The sequence below is a fragment of the Cebidichthys violaceus genome, unplaced genomic scaffold, assembly GCF_023349555.1.
Source record: "Cebidichthys violaceus isolate CVI_PGR_0920_01 unplaced genomic scaffold, fCebVio1.0.p SCAF_10, whole genome shotgun sequence".
Classification (NCBI taxonomy): domain Eukaryota; kingdom Metazoa; phylum Chordata; class Actinopteri; order Perciformes; family Stichaeidae; genus Cebidichthys; species Cebidichthys violaceus.
This window is the reverse complement of record NW_027176263.1, coordinates 17,159,874-17,183,287: the sequence shown is the minus strand read 5'-3', so window position 1 is coordinate 17,183,287 and position 23,414 is coordinate 17,159,874. Positions and strand designations below refer to the sequence as shown.

Here is a 23,414-nt window from a genome sequence, read left to right as displayed (position 1 = left end):
AAGTCGGTTGCTGGAGAACCAGTCCTCGTATTTGGCTTTGAAAAAAGAGTTGAGGAATGTGGAAAGCTGAAACCTGGACTACACGAGAAGGAGCTGTGCCAGACAGAGCTCGAATGTTCATCTTCTAAAGAGCTGCGTCCTTCTGAACGGACGATGATGTGTTTTGGTTTCCATGGACTCACCTTGTTTCTTTCTAAATCAAGCAGACGGGCGTCTCATGGAGTCAGTGTGGATTGATGCGTTTATTTTTAATGGGAGCTTAGCGAGACTGTTCTAACTGTTCTATTAATGGCCTTTCCATCTTAGGCGTGACATGAGAAATCTCATTGTGTAAATATCTAGTGAAAGCACCAACAGTCTCCCATTGTTGCAATATTGATATCAAGGTATTTCGTTAAACTTCTCCCAGCCCTCTGTGGAATTGTCCCCTGTGAACGCGTGTCCCACATCAGGGACGATGGCCTCCACGTTCAGGACACCTGAGCCCGTTCCAGACGCCGATAACGACCCGAGGTGCAGTTGAAAGCTTAGGAAACAAAGCCAAGAAATGGATTTTGGGTTAGATAACCTGTCGCATGTACTGACCCCGACATCGAGAATAAACCAGTTAGTGGTTCAGTATGAAGTACCGCAGGAACAGCTTTAACGAAGACTGCCAAGAGGTTTAGGCAATGCTGTTTGGACATCATAGAGGAGTCCTGCGTCTAATATTTCAAAGGACAAATCAATGCTCAGATCAGTCGATGTGAATAAAACCTCTGCTTTCATGCTGCCTTTGTGCTATCGAGGACTTTTCCAGATGCGCGCAGTATGAGAGGCTTCACCCATGGATGGTTTACCTTTTGTGTCAGACATGCGGCTCTGATTTGTCCGATCAGCCTTGAGGCTAAGCTTATTCCATTTCCCCTCACGCTCAATGGACTTTTCATATGAAGCCATAAGCCACAGGGCTTGTGGGGCCGCTTCATACAGTGCTCTGCTCTCTGATTGATTGGCAGGCCTGCCATCCGAATCCAGCTCTTTGAGATGAACGCTCTGTCAGCCGGACATGAAAACTCAAAACACTCAAAATATTAGACACAGTTAAGATGATTTTCATACCACACAGCTCCCTCAAGACCTGAAGTGAACATAATAAACTACGGTAGAGTTCACGAGCAAGAACTGAAGAGTGAGAATCTGAAAATCCCAGAACGTAAAGTGTGTCCTGAAGTTATGTTTGACTCACTGGTGCTGATCTGGGTTTGTGTTCTTCCCATTGCAGCCTGCTTTTTCGGTAGGTAGTTGTTGTCAGGATATACGGTTGTTCTATGTTTCAAGTATTCAAGCCCCTCTGCCTCCCCACCTGGACCCCTAACCCACCAGCCCTCCATCTCCTCATGCCTGGTCTACAACAAGGAAAGGCCCCCTGTCTCCTGTAGGCCTCTCTGAGGACACAGGATCTTATCAGTGCTGTTAGCGTTGGCTATTGATGGAGCAGTGTGGGAGGTGAGGATGAAAAGTGTTCCATCAGAAGCCCCCCGGGTCCCCAAAGCCTCTGACCCTCAACCGCCTACCCACACTAAATGTGCACGTGATAATCTTCAATCGGAGGATCGACGGTTCGATCCTCGGCTCCGCTAGTCCGTGTCAATGTGTCCTTGGGCAAGACACTTCTCCCGTAGGCTGTGCCATCGGTGTACCAATGGGTATGCATGATTAGTTGCTCCTGATGTATGTATGGTGGCCCCTGAATGGATGTGACTGGGTGAATGAACACGTTGTGTTAAGATGCTGTGAGCGGTCGTAGGACTCCAAAAGCACAAGTCCGTTTACCGTCCTCAACCCGCTTTAACTCACCACCACTTCAACACGAGTATTACAAAAACATTAATTGCAATCTCACAATGTTCCTTGTTGGAGACAATAGGAAGGACAATCCCTCTTGTCCCCTTGCTCTCCAGGACGAGACAGAGGAAGGAAAAGCACTCGCGCGTCTCGCACACTGTGATTTTATGATGCTGTGAAAACAAACAGTGGTGATTAATGGCAAGAGTGCTCTTCCTCCTGAAGGTGCCGGGCCGTGAGGTTCACTTCTGCTTCTTGGAAGCCGCGACACAAACACCGAGAAACACTCACTCAAGAGCCTCTCTCTGGCTCTATTCCTCTTCCCCTTCATGCCTTCAATGCCATCCACTCCACAGAAACCACGGGAAGCTCTCCTTGTAAAGGGAGCTTTGTTGTCGTGTGAATCTGGACGTGGAACCAAAGTGCGTAAGATTCCTCTCAGCGGCCCAAGAATGTGCCGCGCTCCACGTAGGAGCTTCTTGTTGTCTTGTAAAGACGTTAGCGCGTCAGGTCTCTGAGGCCAGGCGAAGAATGCAACAGGAGCTCTATGGCTTTACCAGAGGCACTAAGTCTTGCGCAAGTCAGTGAAACGCTAAAAAAAAAAAAAAAGAAGCCCTGAGCAGTGGAGCGGGGGGGAGACTGGATCGCTGCATTGGGAAGAAGTGAGAAGCGAAAGATATCGAAGCACTCAGGTTGCATGTGACACCCTGGTAACCGCGGAGATTTGATCCAGACGGAGAGTTAAGCTGGGCTCTTACACGCCGAGTAATCTTGTCAATCCATCATTCAAACGCCTATGAAAAGCCACCTCCGGTGTGGTCCTCCACACGCCCGCTCATCCATCTACCTCGCTCTCCTTCCCGGTTCTCAAACACTATTGCGGCCCGCCTGAAAAGCTGCAGAAGTTGGCTCTTCTACCCCGCAAAGTCTGGGAACACTGAGGCTGCAGTCAGGTTAAGCTTTTCTCCAGAGCTGACACTGTCCTCTCCCAAACTTCAACACACACTTATCAATCACAGTTGCTGCAAAAGCTCCCCCCCCCCCCCCCCCCCCCCCCCCATCTAAGAATAGTTCAGCATTAGCTGGGCAGCATGTCTGTCAGACTGTCAACTGACTGAAGCCTTTCCCAGAGTCTCTCCATCAAACCCACTTCAAAAGACGGACAAACCGCCTGCCAGACTGGGGTCAACTTTAAAGAGGCCCGCAATAGAGGAAGCCGTGTAAACCTATCTGTGACGCGCCGATGTTAATAATAACCGAGCACTTTCAATAGAAATATCACGCACCCAGGCCTCGCCTGCTGAAGCATGAGTCTGAGTCCTGAGTCTGAGTCCAGCCAGTGAGCGCTGATGTCAGATATGTGTATTCTCATAACTGATAAGTTCCATTTCAGTGAAGGAATGTCCCACAGAAGCTTCAACGAAAATCGTGATATCATGAAGAAACAAATTAAGAAATTAAGAAAACCTGGAGGACAGTAAACCCAGTATAATATAGAATGGCCTCAGTAAAGACCACTACAATCACATTGTATTCATTCATTATACTTCTGCTCTATGGTCTAAATGCTGCTTCAAAGCCTTCCTCTGTTTTCATTTGGTGTCATTTATCAGTTTCTAGGTTTTCTTATTGTAGCGGCTTCACATTGGTAAAGTGAGAAAAATGACTTCTAATCACTAAATGATTCTGCATTTAGTCCATAGTAAAGTTGATGGAAACTATTCTCCCATAATGCATTGGTTTGTGGCAAATTGAGGAGCTGCTTGGAGTCTTAAGACTTGTTCCCCGATACGTTAATACTTCCTGTTGATCACAATGTTTGTGGATACGGTGACTATGCTGCTGCTAATTGGAGGTAAAGTGATCTTATCTATGGGGACCTGTAGTTAGCAGGCCTCTCATCTACGGGTCAGAGGTCAAACCTGTTGCTGACTCACCCCCGGGCTGCGTGTGTGTGTGTGTGTGTGTGTGTGTGTGTGTGTGTGAAGGCAGATGATGGTGATACCATGCGTCTGTACGACTTCCCCAGCTGTTAATGAGAGAGAGCTGTGTGGTAGTATCAGGGGGGGAGAGGGAGTATCAGGGGGGGAGGACAGTTGGTTTGCTCATCTAGCTTTGATGTTTCTAACATAAACAGGCTTATTTACGGTGCTGGAGGAGGTGGAGGTGACAGACCAAGTGGGTCATCTGCTTGTTTACCAGGAGAAAGTTGACAGCGCATCATGCTGGTTTGCAGCACTTTCACGCGGCCATCTATCCAGCAGAACCACATCGCTCTACCTACTGCCTTCAGCAGCCGAGGATCCTATTGGGTCTCCGCTGCGCGATCAGGCACAGCTCGCTGGGACCCGTTATTCCAAAGTCGTGGATAGAACCTGGAGCGCTGTTTGGTGCCGCCGCGGTCGAGGTTATAAGAGAGCTGAGTCGATGCTAGGAGAGGAGGAGTTTAAGACTGCAGAGCACTGATTGGTCAGAGAATCGTCACTAGCGACATCCATTTTTGAAATGGATGGCACAACAATACCGTGGTCAGTTGAACCCAAGTCGTTCCCTGGGAGCTTCACATCCGCTCCGAATGCTGAGGACACGCTTCATGTATGCACCTTAATAAAGTATATGACCATTTTAATAAAGTTGAAGTTTATTTTGTGTTCTGTAAAGGCAGGAAGAACACATCTTAGGCCTCACGTCACAGCCACCCTAACCTGATGCCGTTATTTGAGTGTATGACATTCTTCAAAGCAGCTGGAATAAGTCAGGGTGATGACGGTGATCAGTGCTCCACGCTTGTCAAGGCCCCCTTCCCCTCTCTGTGTGTGTGTGTGTGTGTGTGTGTGTGTGTGTGTGTGTGTGTGTGTGTGTGTGAGAGGCCATGGGGGGAAGTGTGTTTCGGTGTGAGTGTTGTTCTTATTGTTTACCTTGAGTCAACATCGGCTCAGCAGGGAGGTGATGACTAATCCAGAGAGGTGGAGCGCGAGAACACTACTGATGCTCCCTTTCCCATGGTACCCTACAGTGTGTGTGTGTGTGTGTGTGTGTGTGTGAGATAACATGAACTGAATGGTCCAATAATAACTTAGTTTTATGGTATTATAAGGTATTTGTTTATTTCTTAAACTCTTTTACACTATTGTTTTTCGCATATTGTTTTGACAGTTTTTCATACTCTTGAATTTGGACTTGGTGTGGAAACGTCTCGGCTCCAGCCAGCGGTCGGGTCACAGAGTGGACAGACACTGGAGAGAATGGAATGACATCAACACGTACGCTTTGCTGCTATTGAATGAACAGATGGTGACAAACTTCAGTGCGTCCAAGATCTCAGATCAGAAGCTGGAAGTGGATTCATAACCAGCCCTGTACAACAGAGGGACACACCTAGACGGACAGACACACCTTAGCAGTAAACCGGTGAGGTCATAGACATGGACTTCCATGAGTCCCCAGGTGATCGTTCACTAAAGACCCAGGATGCTGTCTTCCAGAAGCTCAGGAGGGGAGTCTGAGGATCGTCCAGGTTCCCAGTCCAACTTCTCCTCACACCCTGAATACACATTCCACACTCAGTCTGTTTGATAGATAGATAGATAGATAGATAGATAGATAGATAGATAGATAGATAGATAGATAGATAGATAGAGAGATAGATTCATTCACGTGTGATGACATGGATACCCCAGATTATGAGGCCTGATGCCACCAAAGGGGGTCCAGACATCCAGTGTGTTGCCACGGTGGCTCAGTCTCGCTCCAGCGAGCCAAAATGGACACCAGAGCTGCCTTGCCTCCGGCGCTGAGTCAGTGGTCCCTTAGGGCGACTAGAGGCGTGTTTGCGCAGAGGTTCCACTCCGCTGATCTGAGACAAACAGTGGTCTCCACTTTTTGTTCGTCAGGTAACAATCGAATAGCAGCTGGTTGATCTGGACCAACGTAATCGGCACCAAGAAGAGGCCCAGCGCTCTTGTCTCCGAGCTTCCTCCGTCCGGAAACCCCGGAGTTATTTTTTTATCATCGTTAGGAGACATTTGGGATTGTTAAATTGGATTTTGTGACAGGACTGAGGCGCCTGTTTTGAAAAGGCTTTGAAGTCTATAAACCCTGGAGGGGCTGACCAGTGACCACCTCCACTTCTCAATCACTTCATCAGATACGCAGCCCTGAAATATGAGACGGAGAGTGCAGGTAAACAGTCCATGTAGAGATAAAAGAGGCTGAAATGCAATCAGGGAACCCATGATTTAGCTTTTCATTGGTTAAATTAGCCTGTAAACTGTTTACTTGTCGTCTCTCAACTGCACCTCCAGTCTCTGATATTAGCCGGCGACAAAGGAACCCCAGAGATACAGCGTCTTGCCTCTAGAGGCGCCTCGTTGTCAGACTGATGGACGATGGTTCAGAGAGCGGCTGTAATGCTCAGACACTGATGGGACCACTTAAGAATCAACTGCTGTCCTCTCCTCAGCGTCTAAATATACAATGCAACATTTCACTGAGACCTCAACGTCTCAGACAAGCCCAGTATTAGCAGAGTCTTGCTTTGTTTAGTGCTGCAATTTAAATTTAAATCAACATTGTAGTCATCATTGCAGTATGTCCAGCTCATATTGAGAGAATGAGGAGTCCCAGACTAGTAACATGATACATTTTAAAATGAATCCCCTAAACTTGATTCCCAGCTGTAGCTTTGCCTCGGTTCTCTCTGTAGTCTAGGTTTAGCACCTGGGTGGCATGCAGAGGTGTGTGTGTGTGTGTGTGTGTGTGTGTGTGTGTGTGTGTGTGTGTGTGTGTGTGTCTGACTGTGGATCTGATTGGCAGATGTGTAGGAAATCCCAAATAGATCAGATCTGAGTGTGTGTAGACGGGCAGAAGACATCTGGAAACAGAGAGCTGATGTTTACGTGACAGAGAAGAAGGACAGACTGACGACAGAAGAATGGGGCTCTCTCTCTAGATCAGCTTCACGTTCTCTCAAGGTGCACGGAGATGAAAGGAGATTATTCAGAGTAAGAGAGCCTCCAGAGAGATCTTACCATCTTATTCATCACATATTAAATCCCTCATTTGTCCTCCACATTGTGTAGAAGTGCCGATACTTAAGCGCTACGAGCAAATTGACATTTTAGGTTCTGACTGAAACGCCTCAGCATCTTCTGGATAGATTACTACTTAAGTTTCATTCATGGTCTTTGTAGACTTTGACGATCCGCTGACTTTTCATCCGGTGCCATCATCTGGCAATTTGTAAATTCAGCTTCAGTCGTGCTGCTCTCTTTATCCTGCACATGGGACATTTAAACTCTTGGACATTTTTGGTTTGGTCAGTGTGTTGGTTGAACATTTAGTTCCAGATCAATAACATTTGACAGCTTACCATTAAATAGCTGTGGACATGAATGTTCCCCAGAGGATGGTTTCTAGTGATTTAGACAGTGGGTATACGTCTGCCATTCTGCTGCTGCCCTTCTGCTATCTTCTCTATCTGTTTTGTAAGGTCTCTGTCGCTGGGTGTTTTCCCTCTACACCACAACGATGATAGGTGTAGCCAGCTGTGAGATGGGTAGGGGGAGGAGGTAGGATAGGTAGGGGAGGAGGTAGGATGGGTAGGGGGAGGAGGTAGGATGGGTAGGGGGAGGAGGTAGGATGGGTAGGGGGAGGAGGTAGGATAGTAGGGGGAGGAGGTAGATAGGTAGGGGGAGGAGGTAGGATGGGTAGGGGGAGGAGGTAGGATGGGTAGGGGAGGAGGTAGGATGGGTATGGGGGAGGAGGTAGGATGGGTAGGGGGAGGAGGTAGGATAGGTAGGGGGAGGAGGTAGGATGGGTAGGGGAGGAGGTAGGATGGGTAGGGGGAGGAGGTAGGATAGTAGGGGGAAGAGGTAGATAGGTAGGGGGAGGAGGTAGGATGGGTAGGGGGAGGAGGTAGGATGGGTAGGGGAGGAGGTAGGATAGGTAGGGGGGAGGAGGTAGGATAGGTAGGGGAGGAGGTAGGATAGGTAGGGGGAGGAGGTAGGATAGGTAGGGGGAGGAGGTAGGATAGGTAGGGGAGGAGGTAGGATAGGTAGGGGGAGGAGGTAGGATAGGTAGGGGAGGAGGTAGGATAGGTAGGGGGGAGGAGGTAGGATAGGTAGGGGGAGGAGGTAGGATAGGTAGGGGGAGGAGGTAGGATAGGTAGGGGGGAGGAGGTAGGATAGGAGGGTAAGCAGTGGTGAGATGAAGGAATGTGAGAATGTCCCGTCAGTCATAACTCTGCCAAGTTGGAGGTAAACTGCCGTCTTTGCGGCCGGGCCTGTTTTTCACATTATGGTCCGCTCCGCACGAAACCCGATCCCATCGTGTGATTGAGCTTTTCATTTTGTTTGTCTTTGCAGTGGACACGCCGTCCCTCATCAGACGTTACTGTTTATTTTGAGGAAGGAGAGCGAGACGCTGAGCGTAGACCTGAAGCTTCACCACAGGAATTACAAAGCCTCCCTGTGTGGGTCAGATCCTCGATCTGCTGTCACGGCTGCATCGTGCTAAATAACAACACATGCATTGTGCACATGTTGGTGAAGACATATAATGCATCCTAGAATGATAGAAAACAGAGGAGAAGCAGCGGATCCTCCCATTGGAGAGCCTGGAGCCGGCATGTTTAGCATCTTTTTGTTCGGCCGTCACAAGAATAATTAAACTTATCAACACATGAATGAACCGGTGTGCTTGTTTTAGCACCAGGACTTTCCATGCAGAGGACTTTGTGAAAATAATAAATACAGACAATTCTGAAAAGTTGGTGAAACTGGTGACACCTCTATTAACCACCTTCGGCCGTAATGCTCCAGTCCGGTCTGCACACACAACTGTGCAAACACATTGGCGGTTGCCGCTTGTTGGGCTGATGACGGCCGCTTATACAAAACGGTGCATTTACTTCTCCCCACAAACAAACTGGGTTCATTCATCTCTGCTCTGACGTTACCTCCTGAGTCTGTTTGGGTTTCACTTTTCACCTGAAGTTAGATGTAGGGTTTCTGTTGCTGTTTTAGAGGGATTGTTTACCACCGTGTCTCCATGTGGACTTGATTCATTTGTTTTGGACTCAGGAGTCCGGCTGAGTGACGTCTCTGATGACAGCTCCCATTCTGAGCTGAGCCTGCTTCTCAGCTGTGGTCAATTCAAGGGTTCAACCAAACTATCACGTAGGGTATCAAAGTGAAGTTTTACTTCCCTAAAATCCTCGTTCAGAGGCTTTATTACCCTGCAAAATACTAGGCACTACACACTAGTACAATAGTACAACAGGACAAATACTGAGATGTCTTGAATAGATACATGGTCCATGATTTGATGCAGAAACATTTGTAAATTCAGCTGCAGTTTAATATTCACTCAGCTGAGACTTGATATAAGTCGACACTTTAGAAAGTCAACATTTTATATTTAATATTTCAAGTCCTGAATGTATATATATATATATATATATATATATAGATATATATATATATATATATATATATATATATATATATATATATATATATATATATATATATATAAACGATCTGTATACTGTCACACCAGAAACAGAAAACATGGCTGCTGATGCACTGACTGACATTAACGCTAGTCCTCAAGGAGGATGTACCGTTCATCCAAAGCCTGTGTGCAGAGAGGCAGAGTGCAGACGGGACGGGACGGGAGAACGTCACCGAGACATAGTCCAGCTAGTCCAGCTAGTCCCCCAAGTCCTCCGGTCCGGACTACTTCTCTGGCAGAAGTTCTGAATTGTTGAATTATTCCTCGTTCAGCTTGGTCTAATGGTACTGGTACTGGTACTGGTACTGGTACTGGTACTGGTCTGCTTGGTAACGGATGTTTTTTTTCATAGTTTCATAATCCAACGTGTGTGTTTTTATATTTTATTTAGATATTATAATCTGTGTTGACGGCCCTACTGGAGGAGGCTTTTTTAATAGTGAATTCATGCAGCTGTACATCAGGAGACCTTCATTATAATAGACTCTTATGATAAGTTATAAAAGTTATCAGCAGCGTTTATCTAGATATACCAGATTGAAGTCTAGTGCTTTTAAATACCTCCCGGTTCAAATGCTTTGTCAGAGTCTTTTGCAACCTGACGGGAATTCAGTTCTCTTAAAAACAAAAACTACATCCTGGCTTCACTCCAGATGTGTTGGCGACCACATGGGCCTTCAGAAACCCGGAGCGGCTCAGCGTACGGCGTTAGAAGGAGTCAGATGTGGGATGAGGGGCGGGATGAGGGGCGGGTGTCACGCGTTGCCGTCGTCCCACCATCAGACCGCTTTAATCCGGAGCTCGTCTTTCCTCAGAAACACCTGGAGGACTCGGTGGCCAAACATTCTTAGATGCACAGGGAAGGCTCGGTGAAGTGGCCGGGCCTCCCGTTTCCTCTCAGCTTATATATTCAGGCCCAAATCAAATCTTTTCCATTCATCATACCATCTAGAATGCTCAAATAATTCACATTTTTTTCCCTTGGACCGTTTCTTTATTTTTCTTTCACTTCCTTTTGGGTTTGGTGTAACCCTGTGTGATTAGAACCAGACCCCCTCGGTCCCCTCTAGTACGTAAGACGTGTGATGTTCATATCGGTGGTTCTGCTTTTGTTATTAGCCTAACGGGCAGCAGCCATTAGAGTGAGACCCTCCGTTTTAACACGGAGAGCAGCGTGGAGCGTGAAACTCCTGCACACATGGTGGAAGCATTGACTCTGCCTCCATTTATTTCAGCGATCTCTCAGCCTCTCTCTCCGTCTGAGCTTCTGTTCTAATAGCTCACATAGCGTAGTGTGCCGGCTACCATTTCTGCTGCCTGGAAACTCTATTTAAGAATGAATCACCTCTTTAAATCCTCACAGCACCTCATTCTGAAACTTGGCCAAAGACTAGCTTATGAAACCACTCAGGGTGCTGAGCTCCAGCCCCGCCGGTCATCAGGGAGATATCAGAACAATATTTTGCATTTGACAAAGCGGGACTGAAAGTATTTGACTCACTCATCACAGTGAGACGACAGAGCAGAGCACACACAGGGGAGCCTGAGCAAATCAAGTCCGTGTGTCTTGGGTGTCTTAAGACTGCAGAGTGTCAGCAACGCAACTAATTGTCGTGTAAATTTCATCCTGTGATTACATGTCTCAGACGATGATGATGCATCGTGAATAACGCTGAAGAATGAAATCATGAGTGTAAAAAGGTTCACTCATAAAAAGTCTTGCAGCTTGTGGCTCTAAATTTGTTTATTACAATCTATTATAAACTAGATCAGAATAACATGACACTAGTGTTGGACGTTCTAACCAAAAATGTTATCATGCTATGTATCTATATTGATCAGAATATGATAATTATCACAATATGTATTTGAGAATAATAAGGACAGTTTACAGTTTTAGGAGCGTTCTCCCTGGGACTGAACCCTAAAGAAATCAATCAATGATTGACTTTATTTGTCCAGGTTTTGGGGCGTTGGACCGGGTTGTTGACTACAGGTGTTGCCTGCAACCCAGTGCAAGAGGAGCTCTCAAATGACGCACCTCGGCGCTCAATGTCGCCAACAAAATGCCGGCTCACAACAACACGGGATGGAATGGAACTACTAGTTAAGTACACTTTGGGGTCTGGTCTCCAGTCTGGTCTCTTGGGACAGAACCATCTGGTGCATGCTGCCTTCCTCGGCGGTACGCAATCCGACAGTCAAACTAAGTAAGTTCAGACAAAGCTGATCCACAGTACCAAGCTTTGCTGTGTTCAAACGGCTCAGTGGATTATTATCAGTGAACTCGATCGGATAATCCCTGAATCTACTGATAACAGCCCACCTCAAGCCCAGCAGCTCTGGTTTCAGTTCGCTGTAGTTCCTCCATGTTAGGCTCGGATGGTGGGAGCCTTGTTTGTGCCACTGGCCGTCATCGTCCCTTTAGTGACAGAGCATGGAGAGGGGCAGGCAACGGAGCAAAGCTCTTCTCTGTTCTTGTTTTCATTCATTTGGGAAGGTTGTCCTGGGAATATGTCTTAGTATGCTGAAGCTGGCCTTACGTTGCAAAAGGTTGAGAACCTCTGATCTGAACCACGTTATTTGAGTGTCAAATTATTGGTGGGTGCAGCTGAAATGTTACTGATAATTCTGGAGGTTGGGATCAAAGATGAACTGAAGTTGATCTGTACATGGTGATGGATGTTTATAACGGATAGTTTGGGTAAGAATGTGTTCATTGTCTAACTGCTGCCCCATCACGAAGACATCACTAAGTTTTCCTTCATAAGTCGTCTTATTCATAACAGGAACGATGGCCAAACTACCAAAATAAGATCCCAGTTGTTTAAAGTGGAACTATGAGGGCTTGATATGAACAATATTTCATTGCAACGTGTTGACGTGACTTCCTGGCTTCACTTCTTCTCGTTTGCTTCATCATCTCATTCATCACGTTGTGAAAACAATTCCAAGATGACGATAGAGTCTCTTAATGAAGAACAAAAGACAGAGGAAGGGCAACAGAGTGCATGCTGTTGTCTTAAGCCACACATGAAACACTCCGTGGGTTTGCCTCGGTGCATTTGTTGCTTTAACCTTTGCTGAGTTGCCATTTTTCGGGCTAAGTGATGTGCTGAGGGTCAGGCAGAGGTGGGGTTTCCCTCCCATCATTGAGCCAGGCAGAGAGGAAGAGAGTGGCGCCTGGATAGCGCTCACACCAGACCTGCCGTGAGCTCGGCCTATTATTAGAAACTGATGGAGAATAATGGTATCGCGTCCTAAAGATGATTTAAGGGCAGGATTCCTGCACAGCAAAGGTCTGGAAACATGTGAGGATAAGTTTAGGGGGTGTAAGGACAAATATTGTTGGACTGCGGTCATTTCCCCTCAGCCAGCAGTTGTGTGCGTGATGTGAGTCAGTGGGGGCAAGATGGCTGTGAGGATCCGTCATTCTTAATACAATAAAGGCTCTACGTCTGAGGAGACAGCTTCATCGAGGCTCTGAATGAACTCCTCACTCATGTTTGGGCTCAAGGAAATATTCCTTTGTTACCATGAGGACCACTGGGGTTCCAGAGCACCCCCCCCCCCCCCAAAGCCACAACAGAGGTCTGACAGTCACGTGTCACGAAGTAACGGTGAGACATAAAGAAAACGTCACAGATTACAGGAACCTGTTCATCATGATGTCTATTGATTTATTCACTGCTGCTGCATGATTCCCTTCCAAAGCGTCCTTTTGCTTTAAAATACTAATACACAACTACACTCATATAATACTTGTAGTGGACTCGGCTTCAGGCTCTAGTATGTGGAATGTGAGGTATTAACCGCTGAGGCGTCTTGATGAGGGAAGAAGCTTTGTGACGCAGCGTGGAACGGCTGAATCTTTGTATCTATAATATATACTGTATATAATCTATAATATATATATAACACTGAATGTTGGTCTGTTAACTTGTAGGCTTAAAACACACATTCAGGTCATTATTATCTATTCAAGATACTGTAGCTTTCACTCTTTCTGTTGTGTGAAAGAAGTCATTGAAGCATCAGGTGAAGGCTGCGTTATCCATTACAAATAATCCAAACATATTCATCTTCAGCAGACAATAGAACCTGAAGACAGACATTTTTCCTAAATATGTCAGTCTGTTTACACTTGAATGTCTCTTTGGTAGAAGTTCCTTCTGGCACAGCTTCTGCCCGCTAAAGCCTCTCCACCCAGAGAGCCTTTCACTTCCTCTCCCGCCGCCACGCCCACAGCTCCAAAACGCACCGTTTGAATCAATCTTTTAAACTCAAAGCAGATGAATCGCAACCGCGACCTCCGTTTTCCACACACTCCCCTGTCTCTGTCCTCCGTTAAGCTGGTGACATGGAGCAAAGAGGAAGCGCGAGCTGGATGACATATTGGTTTTTCGTGACAGGGGCCCGTGGACTTTTGAAGGTTATTTCACAGCGAAGGGGCCCTCTTGGGTTTCAGTGTGGGAGGTGGGCGCATCCTAGCCAAAGGCGTTGAGAAGCAGCCTTGTTCCGGTGCCTCTGTTCTGATCTTTTTTTTCCACTCTGTGAATTTTTCCAGGTTTTCTCCCACATAATCACTCAGCGTTTAAAGAGAGTCTGTCTCAGACTCTGCTTGGCGCGTCTTAAGGTCTTCCTCTTTTCGATTATTTGTTGCTCTTGATTATCCACCGGCATCCTGTATGTTCCCTCTCTACTCTGCTGGAAACCAGCTGACCTGAACCTCAGACCTTCTACTTGGAAAGTCAAACAGTTTTTTTTCCCTTTCACAGATCTGTTGTGTCCCGCTAATTCCTGCCCCGAGGCCCAACAACAGATCACCGTTTTCAGAAGCAGGACTTGAATAAACCCTCAGTGGCCCTGAATGCAACCCCACATTGAGTCAGTGAAAAGGAGCAACAGGCTCATTAAAAGCTCTGGTCTTTTGCAGAAAGGCGCTGACTGTGCATTTCTAGTGCTTAGATGGATTAGCGAGTCAAGAACATGCAGCCTTGTGTCCCGGGGAGCCGATGTTCAGCCTGATTTCCTAATGATAGACCCTGAGCCTCACCAGCTCTGAGTGAAGTGTTTATTGTATAAGAACGTGAAACCAATGCAGCCGGATGATTTAGAGGACGTATGTATATAAAGTAAATATGTCTTTCATCACTTAACTGCCTGCTGCTGTACGTTGGAGATTTGGACTTTGCTGGAGCTGCAATTGAATTAAAAGCGGTAATCTATCGTTACAGGTTACATTTCTACGTGTGATGTGAACGGTTCCTCTGCAGCTCACTCAGCTCTACGGAGGGTTTCATGAGCACTTAAAGCTGCATTTGGTAATTTAATAAAAATGACTTTTTTTTTTGCTCATAGTTGTCAGTAAATCCTAACAGTAGTTCATGAGAAAACTCCGGTTCCTCTGGTGTGATTCATGTGCTTCTTCTTTGTGGCCATGGAGTGCATTAAGCTTGTCTTCTGTCCAGACTGGAGTGGAGCGCTGGAAGTGTTTCCATCCTCCTGAGAGCAGTTTCAGAGAATAATTGTTGAGTCAGGTTAATAGCGGCTCTGCTGGCAAAGGCACAATGACATTTAGTGTAGTGCTCTGCTGTAAGAGCTGCTGTGTGATTATTTAATCCCAGGCTTAGCGCTCTTTGTTTTTGTGGTTTAATGCCTGTTGGAAAATATTCCAGTCTCTCTATTAAATGATTTGGCATTGATAACAAAACAAACACACATTTTTCCCGTTCATGGCTTCTTGACAGGAATGAGACGACATAAACAGCTGCGGAGAGCTTGATGGAATTAGAGCTTGTTTGTGTGAAACAGGGCAGGTTATCTGGCCTCTTCTTGATTTCATTGATTTAACGGTACTTTGCACAGTCTGCACATAGAGATTACATCAGTGTGAGCAGCGCGCTGTTCCCCGCCCTAGAGCGCATTGGCTCCACAGGCTGGGCTCTGAAGGTGTCACATCCAAAAGAGATTAGAGATGCAGCATTCTGCCCCGGCTGTGAAGCTCCCTCTGCAGAGTGGAGGACATGCAGGACGTTTGACTGGAGGTTTGACTGGAGGTTTGACTGGAGGTTTGACAGGAGGTTTGACTAGAGGTTTGACAGGAGGTTTGACTAGAGGTTTGACTGGAGGTTTGACAGGAGGTTTAACTGGAGGTTTGACTAGAGGTTTGACTGGAGGTTTGACTAGAGGTTTGACTGGAGGTTTGACAGGAGGTTTGACTAGAGGTTTGACTGGAGGTTTGACTGGAGGTTTGACTGGAGGTTTGACTAGAGGTTTGACTAGAGGTTTGACTGGAGGTTTGACTAGAGGTTTGACAGGAGGTTTGACTGGAGGTTTGACTGGAGGTTTGACTAGAGGTTTGACTGGAGGTTTGACTGGAGGTTTGACTAGAGGTTTGACTAGAGGTTTGACTGGAGGTTTGACTGGAGGTTTGACTAGAGGTTTGACTAGAGGTTTGACTGGAGGTTTGACTAGAGGTTTGACTGGAGGTTTGACTGGAGGTTTGACTAGAGGTTTGACAGGAGGTTTGACTAGAGGTTTGACTGGAGGTTTGACTGGAGGTTTGACAGGAGGTTTGACTGGAGGTTTGACTGGAGGTTTGACTGGAGGTTTGACTGGAGGTTTGACTGGAGGTTTGACTAGAGGTTTGACTGGAGGTTTGACTGGAGGTTTGACTAGAGGTTTGACTAGAGGTTTGACTGGAGGTTTGACTAGAGGTTTGACTAGAGGTTTGACTGGAGGTTTGACTGGAGGTTTGGTCTGGAGGTTTGACTGGAGGTTTGACTGGAGGTTTGGTCTGGAGGTTTGACTGGAGGTTTGACTGGAGGTTTGACTAGAGGTTTGACTGGAGGTTTGACTGGAGGTTTGACTAGAGGTTTGACTGGAGGTTTGACTGGAGGTTTGACTAGAGGTTTGACTGGAGGTTTGACTGGAGGTTTGACTAGAGGTTTGACTGGAGGTTTGACTGGAGGTTTGACTGGAGGTTTGACAGGAGGTTTGACTAGAGGTTTGACTGGAGGTTTGACTGGAGGTTTGACAGGAGGTTTGACTGGAGGTTTGACTGGAGGTTTGACTAGAGGTTTGACTAGAGGTTTGACTGGAGGTTTGACTGGAGGTTTGACTGGAGGTTTGACTAGAGGTTTGACTGGAGGTTTGACTGGAGGTTTGACTAGAGGTTTGACTAGAGGTTTGACTAGAGGTTTGACTGGAGGTTTGACTAGAGGTTTGACTGGAGGTTTGACTGGAGGTTTGACTGGAGGTTTGGTCTGGAGGTTTGACTGGAGGTTTGACTGGAGGTTTGGTCTGGAGGTTTGACTGGAGGTTTGACTGGAGGTTTGACTAGAGGTTTGACTGGAGGTTTGACTGGAGGTTTGACTGGAGGTTTGGTCTGGAGGTTTGACTGGAGGTTTGACTGGAGGTTTGACTGGAGGTTTGGTCTGGAGGTTTGACTGGAGGTTTGACTAGAGGTTTGACTGGAGGTTTGGTCTGGAGGCTTCAGTGCTGTCCTTCGGTTTACGAGAGGCCTTTCAGCAGTATTTATTAGAGGCCATCTTTTCGTGGCATGCTTCCCTTTTCTTCACATTTGACATTTTTTCATAGCAAGACATGAAGTTAGCATGGAGCCAAAGAAATCACAGGCAGCTTTAAAGCTATGACTTCATGTTTTACAAGGCATGAGCTATAAGCGCTCCGTGGGAATGGCTGAGCTGTCGTCTGTATAATTAATAAGCAGAGGATGAGGATGAAGAATGGGAGCCTTTGTCCCAACTCTGTCTGCTGCTCGGGACATTTCTTCTTTTAACTGAGCCTCTCTTTTCACTGGACATGAACAGAGGAAATGATTTTCAATCAACAGTTATATAGTTATTGGGTCTATTAGTCCCCTGTGGCTTCAGCAAGGACAGGTCAGCTAACCTCACTCATCCAGACGGATGTCTGTCCACATCTGTCCTTTGGAAGCTGAAGGTGTGTGTGTGTGTGTGTATGTGTGTAGGTGTGTAGGTGTGTGTGTGTGTAGGTGTGCGTGTTTTACCAGTCATGTGGGGACACAAACCTGTTTACACAGTCACTTTGTGGGGAGTTGGGGGACAAACCGCATGTCCCCATAACATGAATCATTCCATTTTAGGGTGAGGACTTGGTTTCAGGTTAAGGTAAGGTTAGGTTAGGATTAAGTTAACCTGATAGCGGTTATGGTTAGGCTAAGTCTCCAGGAAATGAATGTAAGTCAATGTAATGTCTGGGGTGCAAAAGTTCATTTAGTTGTATCCTTTGATGGACACACCCCTCAGTAAATCCCTCCACTGTTTGCACAACTGCAGCTGAAATCCCTTGAAGTGTGAAAGTGAATTTACATAGCCTAGTCACTTTTTCCTTTTCAACAAATATCTGGAAATTTGAACGACTCGGAGCCAAGTGATTAATGCATGGCTGTGAAGGTCAGTGGACGGGCTCTGCAGGCCTGTCTCTGTCCGTCACCATGTGTCTGAATGAGACCTTTGACATAACGTTTGTTTGTTGCATAATGTGGACATAGACCTCTAACTCACCTCACACCACCTGCACAATTCATCAGGCTGCTTATTGGGCCGAGCCGTTTGATCTGTTAAGAACAATCACACTGAATCCAAATGACAGTGTTGCAGACCACTTCATACAGGATGAGGTGGGCCTCACTGGTCCTGCAGGAAGCCACATAAACCACCGAAACTCTCACTTCTCAGAGTTGTTCATTGAAGCCTTGGTACCTCCAAACACAGAACTCTGTTTATTTGTCCGAGTAGATCATCGTTGTAACCTCAGGCGTCTCAGTACAGTCTCTGATCGTGATGCCTGTCTAACTGAGGGGGATCCCAGCTGGGGGGGTCATAGAGTCTGACCCCATCTAGAGGAGCTGGGCCCGTATGGCTTCTGTTAGAGTTGTTCTGGTACTGGTATTGGAAATGCCTTCGATTCAGCCTGAGATGCTGAAGCGGGTACCGTCGAGTACGCAAGTCTATTCTATCTGATACGTCACCGATCGCTACCGCACATCTGTGGTTAATCAATGTTCTTCACCCTATTGTTCTCTGATAATGCTACGTTGTGAACAACAATTCTGCGTTGTAATCAGCAGGATGAGAGCAAGTTAAGGTTAGCTGTTTAGAAATGAGTATCAGGTGAAGGTAAATTAAAACATATTAAAAATGTGTTCAAATGTAATTTTTGTCAGTGTTAACGATGATCTTCCCCTAACCTCACTAAAGAATTTTAATATTCCAAATTCCACCATGACGTAACCGTACTGTAACGTAAACATAAAGGTGCAGGAGTCACTCCTGTGTCAGATTGGAAGGCAACCTTTAAGCATCCTTAAATTATCTTGAGAAGAAGACTCACTGCCTGCTTTAGCCTCAATGCTCAGGTCAACAGTAGTTGCTCATGACCTGGCAGCAGGCCGCTGAGACGCCCTCCTGTGGACCATCGCACGATGTCTGACTCATAGCATTTCCTTGAATCTGTCTTTGGTGCTCACCAAAAATGCAAGCCTGGCACCCAAAACAATTGCACCGGCTGCTGCTGTGTGTTTACAAGGGCAACCGGAGAAGCAGGGGAATCTGAGAGAGCAGGGGGCAGTGAGGAGGCTGCGGAGGGTTTATCTGGATATTTTCAGAACTGAAATTCCACAGGTTATTCCTGTATCGTGTGGGACGGCGATTGTCTCAAGATGGCAGAACACCTTCCCACCACTCCAGTTTAATCTTTGTAACTATAAAGGGGCCAAAACAATGGTTGATTTGAAGGTTCGTATTCTAGTACTAAGAGTTGAGCATTACTCATTGTGATGCTTTGCTATATATAGCAAAGTGACCTAGACTGCATCCTAGGTTGGATGATAGCTTTGAAAACATGCTAAAGTCAGAGTTGAGTAGATGATGCCTCCAATAGGAGCAGGAGGAGGGAACGCCCATGACTGTGCATGTTGGCATCCAATGTTAGATCTCCATTTCCGGCCAAGTCCTAACGAGTGCCGTTACATAAGCAGAAACAACAGGTGTCTGCAATAGTTTGACAGCAATGACATCGATGCAGTCAAGCAAAATCCCTTTTAGTGTGTGTGTGTGTGTGTGTGTGTGTGTGTGTGTGTGTGTGTAACGTTTGTTTCATGTGGTGCCCGTTGCTTGTTGCATGTAAAGCTGTTGCTTCGGCGGCCCCCGCTCCAGGCGCCGTTCCGTGTGCTATATTTGAACCCCCTTCCCCCGGGCCTCTCAAAGTGCCTTTGGATCAAGGTGCTCTGCAGTCCGTCCCTCGGTCGAGTGATCCGAGCCAACAGGATGCGATGGCGGGCCCAGAATGCCAGAGGAATCCTGCTTCCATGTTTGCTTTCCCCACTGTTGCATTCAAAGGAGGTCTAAGCTTACGCTTCAGGGAGTGGATGACAACTGCAGGAGCGACTGGAACGGTCACGCCCTGCTGCAACTAAAAACGGAATAAAGCGATCTCCTCTCATAACAGAGACCTCACATATGATAAGACTGTGGGTGCTTATATATCGTGTAACAAGTACGGTTAGATCACAGTTCTAGTCCCTCACTTCATAAGTGCATTTAATGAGGTAACACAGGCCTCACAGTGGAGGTTAAGTGAGGCATGTGTTGACTAAGAATGGATTGATTCTCTGGGAGACACGAATATCAAAAGTAAATGTGTTGAGTTTATTAAACTCAGGATCAGAAAGATATAATCATGAGGATCATCTTTCTGAGGATGATTTGCAAAGACCCATATTCTATGTCAGTTAGGGTCAGACAGGAAGTCTCATCTTGGACCAAAGTTGTAGGTGAACCTGAACGTCATTGACTTCCTGTGGAAAGGTGGAAGCAGGGCGGCAACGCTGCTATCAGGAGATTCATTGAAATGAATGGGTAGCAACTTGACCTTTTCCATTGCTGTGAGGTCATTGTGGCCTTTGGAAGGTCCCTCGTGAATAAATGATCATGGAGATAATAGTTAGAGGACCATTATATATATATATGCATCATGGGTTACTCCAAGATGTTTCTGCTCAAGTCAGAGCATCCTGGAGGACTTGAGGATGTTCTCCACTCCCTCTGGTCAGTGTCATGAAGTCCTCCATGCCCAGCCTCTCTTTAATCTGTCCTTTCCTCGGGTTGGGGATATTAAAGTCACATTCATGACATCTTTTTGACACTACAGATCTGCTACTTTCTTACCTATTTGAGTTGTCTATAGAACCCCTTCCTCCCCTTAACGGTCTCTTCTCCTTTTATACGAGTACAAAGTGAACGGATGGAGTTGACCAGTCTGAGGAGCAGACGTAGTAAAGCGGCTCAGGAGATGAAGCAGGGGATTTGATTCGACCTTTCACAGGAGAGATTTGCCATCAGTGATGTTCCCCACCTTGCTGTGATTGACGTAACAGCATCTTTTGTGGCCCCTGTCTGGATGCAGCAGTAATTGATTTTGTCCGCTGACCTCATTGTGCTCCTGATAAGGTCAAGGGGAAGCGTACCGGTCCATGTGAAGAGTCTGTTCTACGGGCCGACTGTCCCTCACACGTGTGTTTAATGAGAGATTCTGAATGTGAAACAAACAGGGTAGAGTTTTTGATAAGGTTTCCCTGTCTGGACATGCTAATAAAACCAAACACTCAATGAATTCACATGACATTTGAGTCTTTTATAGAACAGGATTTCACATAATTGAAGGGCTCCACCAACGTGATACTGCTTGTGGCAACTGAGTGGCTGGACTTCATTTGGACTGGATGTCGTGGTAATAGTTGGAGGAAGGATTCTGCTGTTTGTCGGTTTTAGTGTATCGTCTGGCGTCTCCCTCCCATCAATCCCAGAACTGACTGATTGGTAGGCGGACTGTTCCCAACGCTGCCGGGGCGGTGACATGTTTTCAGGTTCCACTGTGGGAGTCCCAGGGGACAACACACGGAGCTTTTTAGATGCGCGGCGATCGAGACCCCTAAAGTCCTGAAATCCATACTGTGGCTTATGTCTCAGTGATTGAACACGACGCGTCTTTGTAAACACGGCCCAGCCAGGCGGTGTATGAGAATAACTCCCAGTGACTTGTTCTTATTTGAAGAAGCAGATAAAACACATCAGTGAGTAATGAACCGAAAAGACACAGGCTGCAAAGACTATTTTTGGAAATAGAAGGAAACCAGACACTTGCGACTCATTTCCACACAGCTCTTTGTATGCATGCTAGATGATGGTACGTCCATTCACACGTGGGAACCTTCGTGATCAGCGCTGTGTTTGCTTAAACCTTTTTTTCCGGTCAAGAATTTGCTACAACATTGAAAAATTACAACTTTTGCAGCAGATTTCGTGCCACATGAATTTAGCATGCTATGCTAATTAGAGAATTAATAACTGATTGACGAAAGTGAAAAGGTCGTCGCATGTTAAACTAGTTCTTGAAATCTTTTGTTTAATTAAAGACGTATGAACTACTATGCCTACACTCTATATGTTACACAGCTAGCATGCTACCAATGCTAGCTAAACATGCTGTCAAACTTCTCACTTTTGGAAAAAATGCATGAATGTGACTCGTCTACTGGACGACAAAAAAACAGATAAAATCTCTCGTATCTGCAGTAGCATTTCTATCCATCCAGAGATTTCCTTGTGTTGACCACTAGGGGGCGTACGAGTATACTATACACAATCAAAACAATGTGGAAACGAGGTGCTGTGGGCAGAAAGCGGGCCCACAGCTCAGTTCATTCAATACACTACCAACCAACCCTCAGCATGGCATTTGACATATTCAGACTGTCTGTACGTGATCTATGTTGTATGACTCTAAAGGCCTTCTCTCTCTCTTTCTCTCTCTTTGTCTTGCAGGACCTCCAGTAAGTAGACCAGACCGCCGTGTGTGACCTGTGTGTGGTAAAGTGACTTTGGTGTGAAGTGGTCCCGTCCAACGTGACCTGTTGCCTTGTGTGGATGCAGTGATAATGTGCAGCGCTTCATCATAAGTGATTCATTAATTAGCAGCATCATTATAATATTCTGTCATGAAGGGAATGTTTTGTTATGCATATCTTCATGTCCACACATCACTCTCCCAGTGTATGATGTCTTCACCGTGTGGATTAACATTTAAAGGACCGGGCCTCTAACAGTATTCAGTGAGCGGTGTCTTGCAGCGGTTAGCGCTGTAACCTTCACGGCAGGAAGGTTCTGGCCTGCTGGGTTTTTCCTGTGTGGGGTGTAATTGCCCCCTCTATGTCTCCGTGGTTATTCTTCTAAATGAGCGGCCGCATGCGTGAAGCTGACTGTGAATCGTCGGCCAGTCGTGTGACGGAGTGACCTGTCTGCCTCTCGCCCACTGACTGCTGGACTTCAGCCCCATGCAGCTCTGCACGCACAGGATGAGAGGATCACATCTTACAGCTGAAATCCAGCTTTTGGTTGAAAAGGAAACCTCCTGACTCCTGTGCCTCCATGGCACAAAGTTTCCAAACATCTGGCCACTATGAGTTTGACTTTTGTACAGCTCGTCAGGTTTAAAATCACCTCTGCCAAATATCCCTCCATGGAAAATGTGAGGGATAGCTACTACTGTAGAGGTTTTAAGGTGCATGAGGTCAGACAGCGAGGCAGATTTTCCACTTTCACAACACTTCCATCTCCACGGGACCTGAGCGCTTCAAGCTCCGAGACGTGGTCGGATTCCACATCGTCTCTTACGCCTCGCTTCAGATACAGTATGACAAACTGCTATACCTTGATAAAGCTAAAGAAGCATACAGGTTGTGATCCTGCTTCAGCTTTTACAGGAGGGCGCTGCAGGGATGATGTATTTCTGTAGGCCAACCCAGATGCTAGCGTTTCCATTAGATCTTAGATTATTGCGGAAAAACAAACTATTTTTGACATGAGCATGAAATCGAAGTACGTGTTGGATTCACGAATGATAAATGATGACAAAGTGTTTTTTACAGTTGTGGATTCCAATTGAACATAAAAAGAACAACTGATTGTTCACAGTTGGAGGGTAACACCAACAACAAGTCAGCTTCTGAGTAAATAATACCACTG

At 46.3% G+C, this 23,414-nt stretch overlaps 1 protein-coding gene across 1 annotated transcript in view; it reads left to right on the top strand.

Annotated features, from left to right (window-relative positions):
* The window catches only part of LOC137885651 (collagen alpha-1(XXV) chain-like), a 43,845-nt gene extending 21,576 nt beyond the window's left edge, over positions 1 to 22,269 (top strand). The window contains exon 3 of the mRNA XM_068727984.1: positions 22,215 to 22,269. Within this exon, the coding sequence (XP_068584085.1) occupies positions 22,215 to 22,249 (35 nt within the window). The 3' untranslated portion in view covers positions 22,250 to 22,269. The remainder of the gene's footprint in view (positions 1 to 22,214) is intronic.
* The last annotated feature ends 1,145 nt before the right edge of the window (positions 22,270 to 23,414 follow it).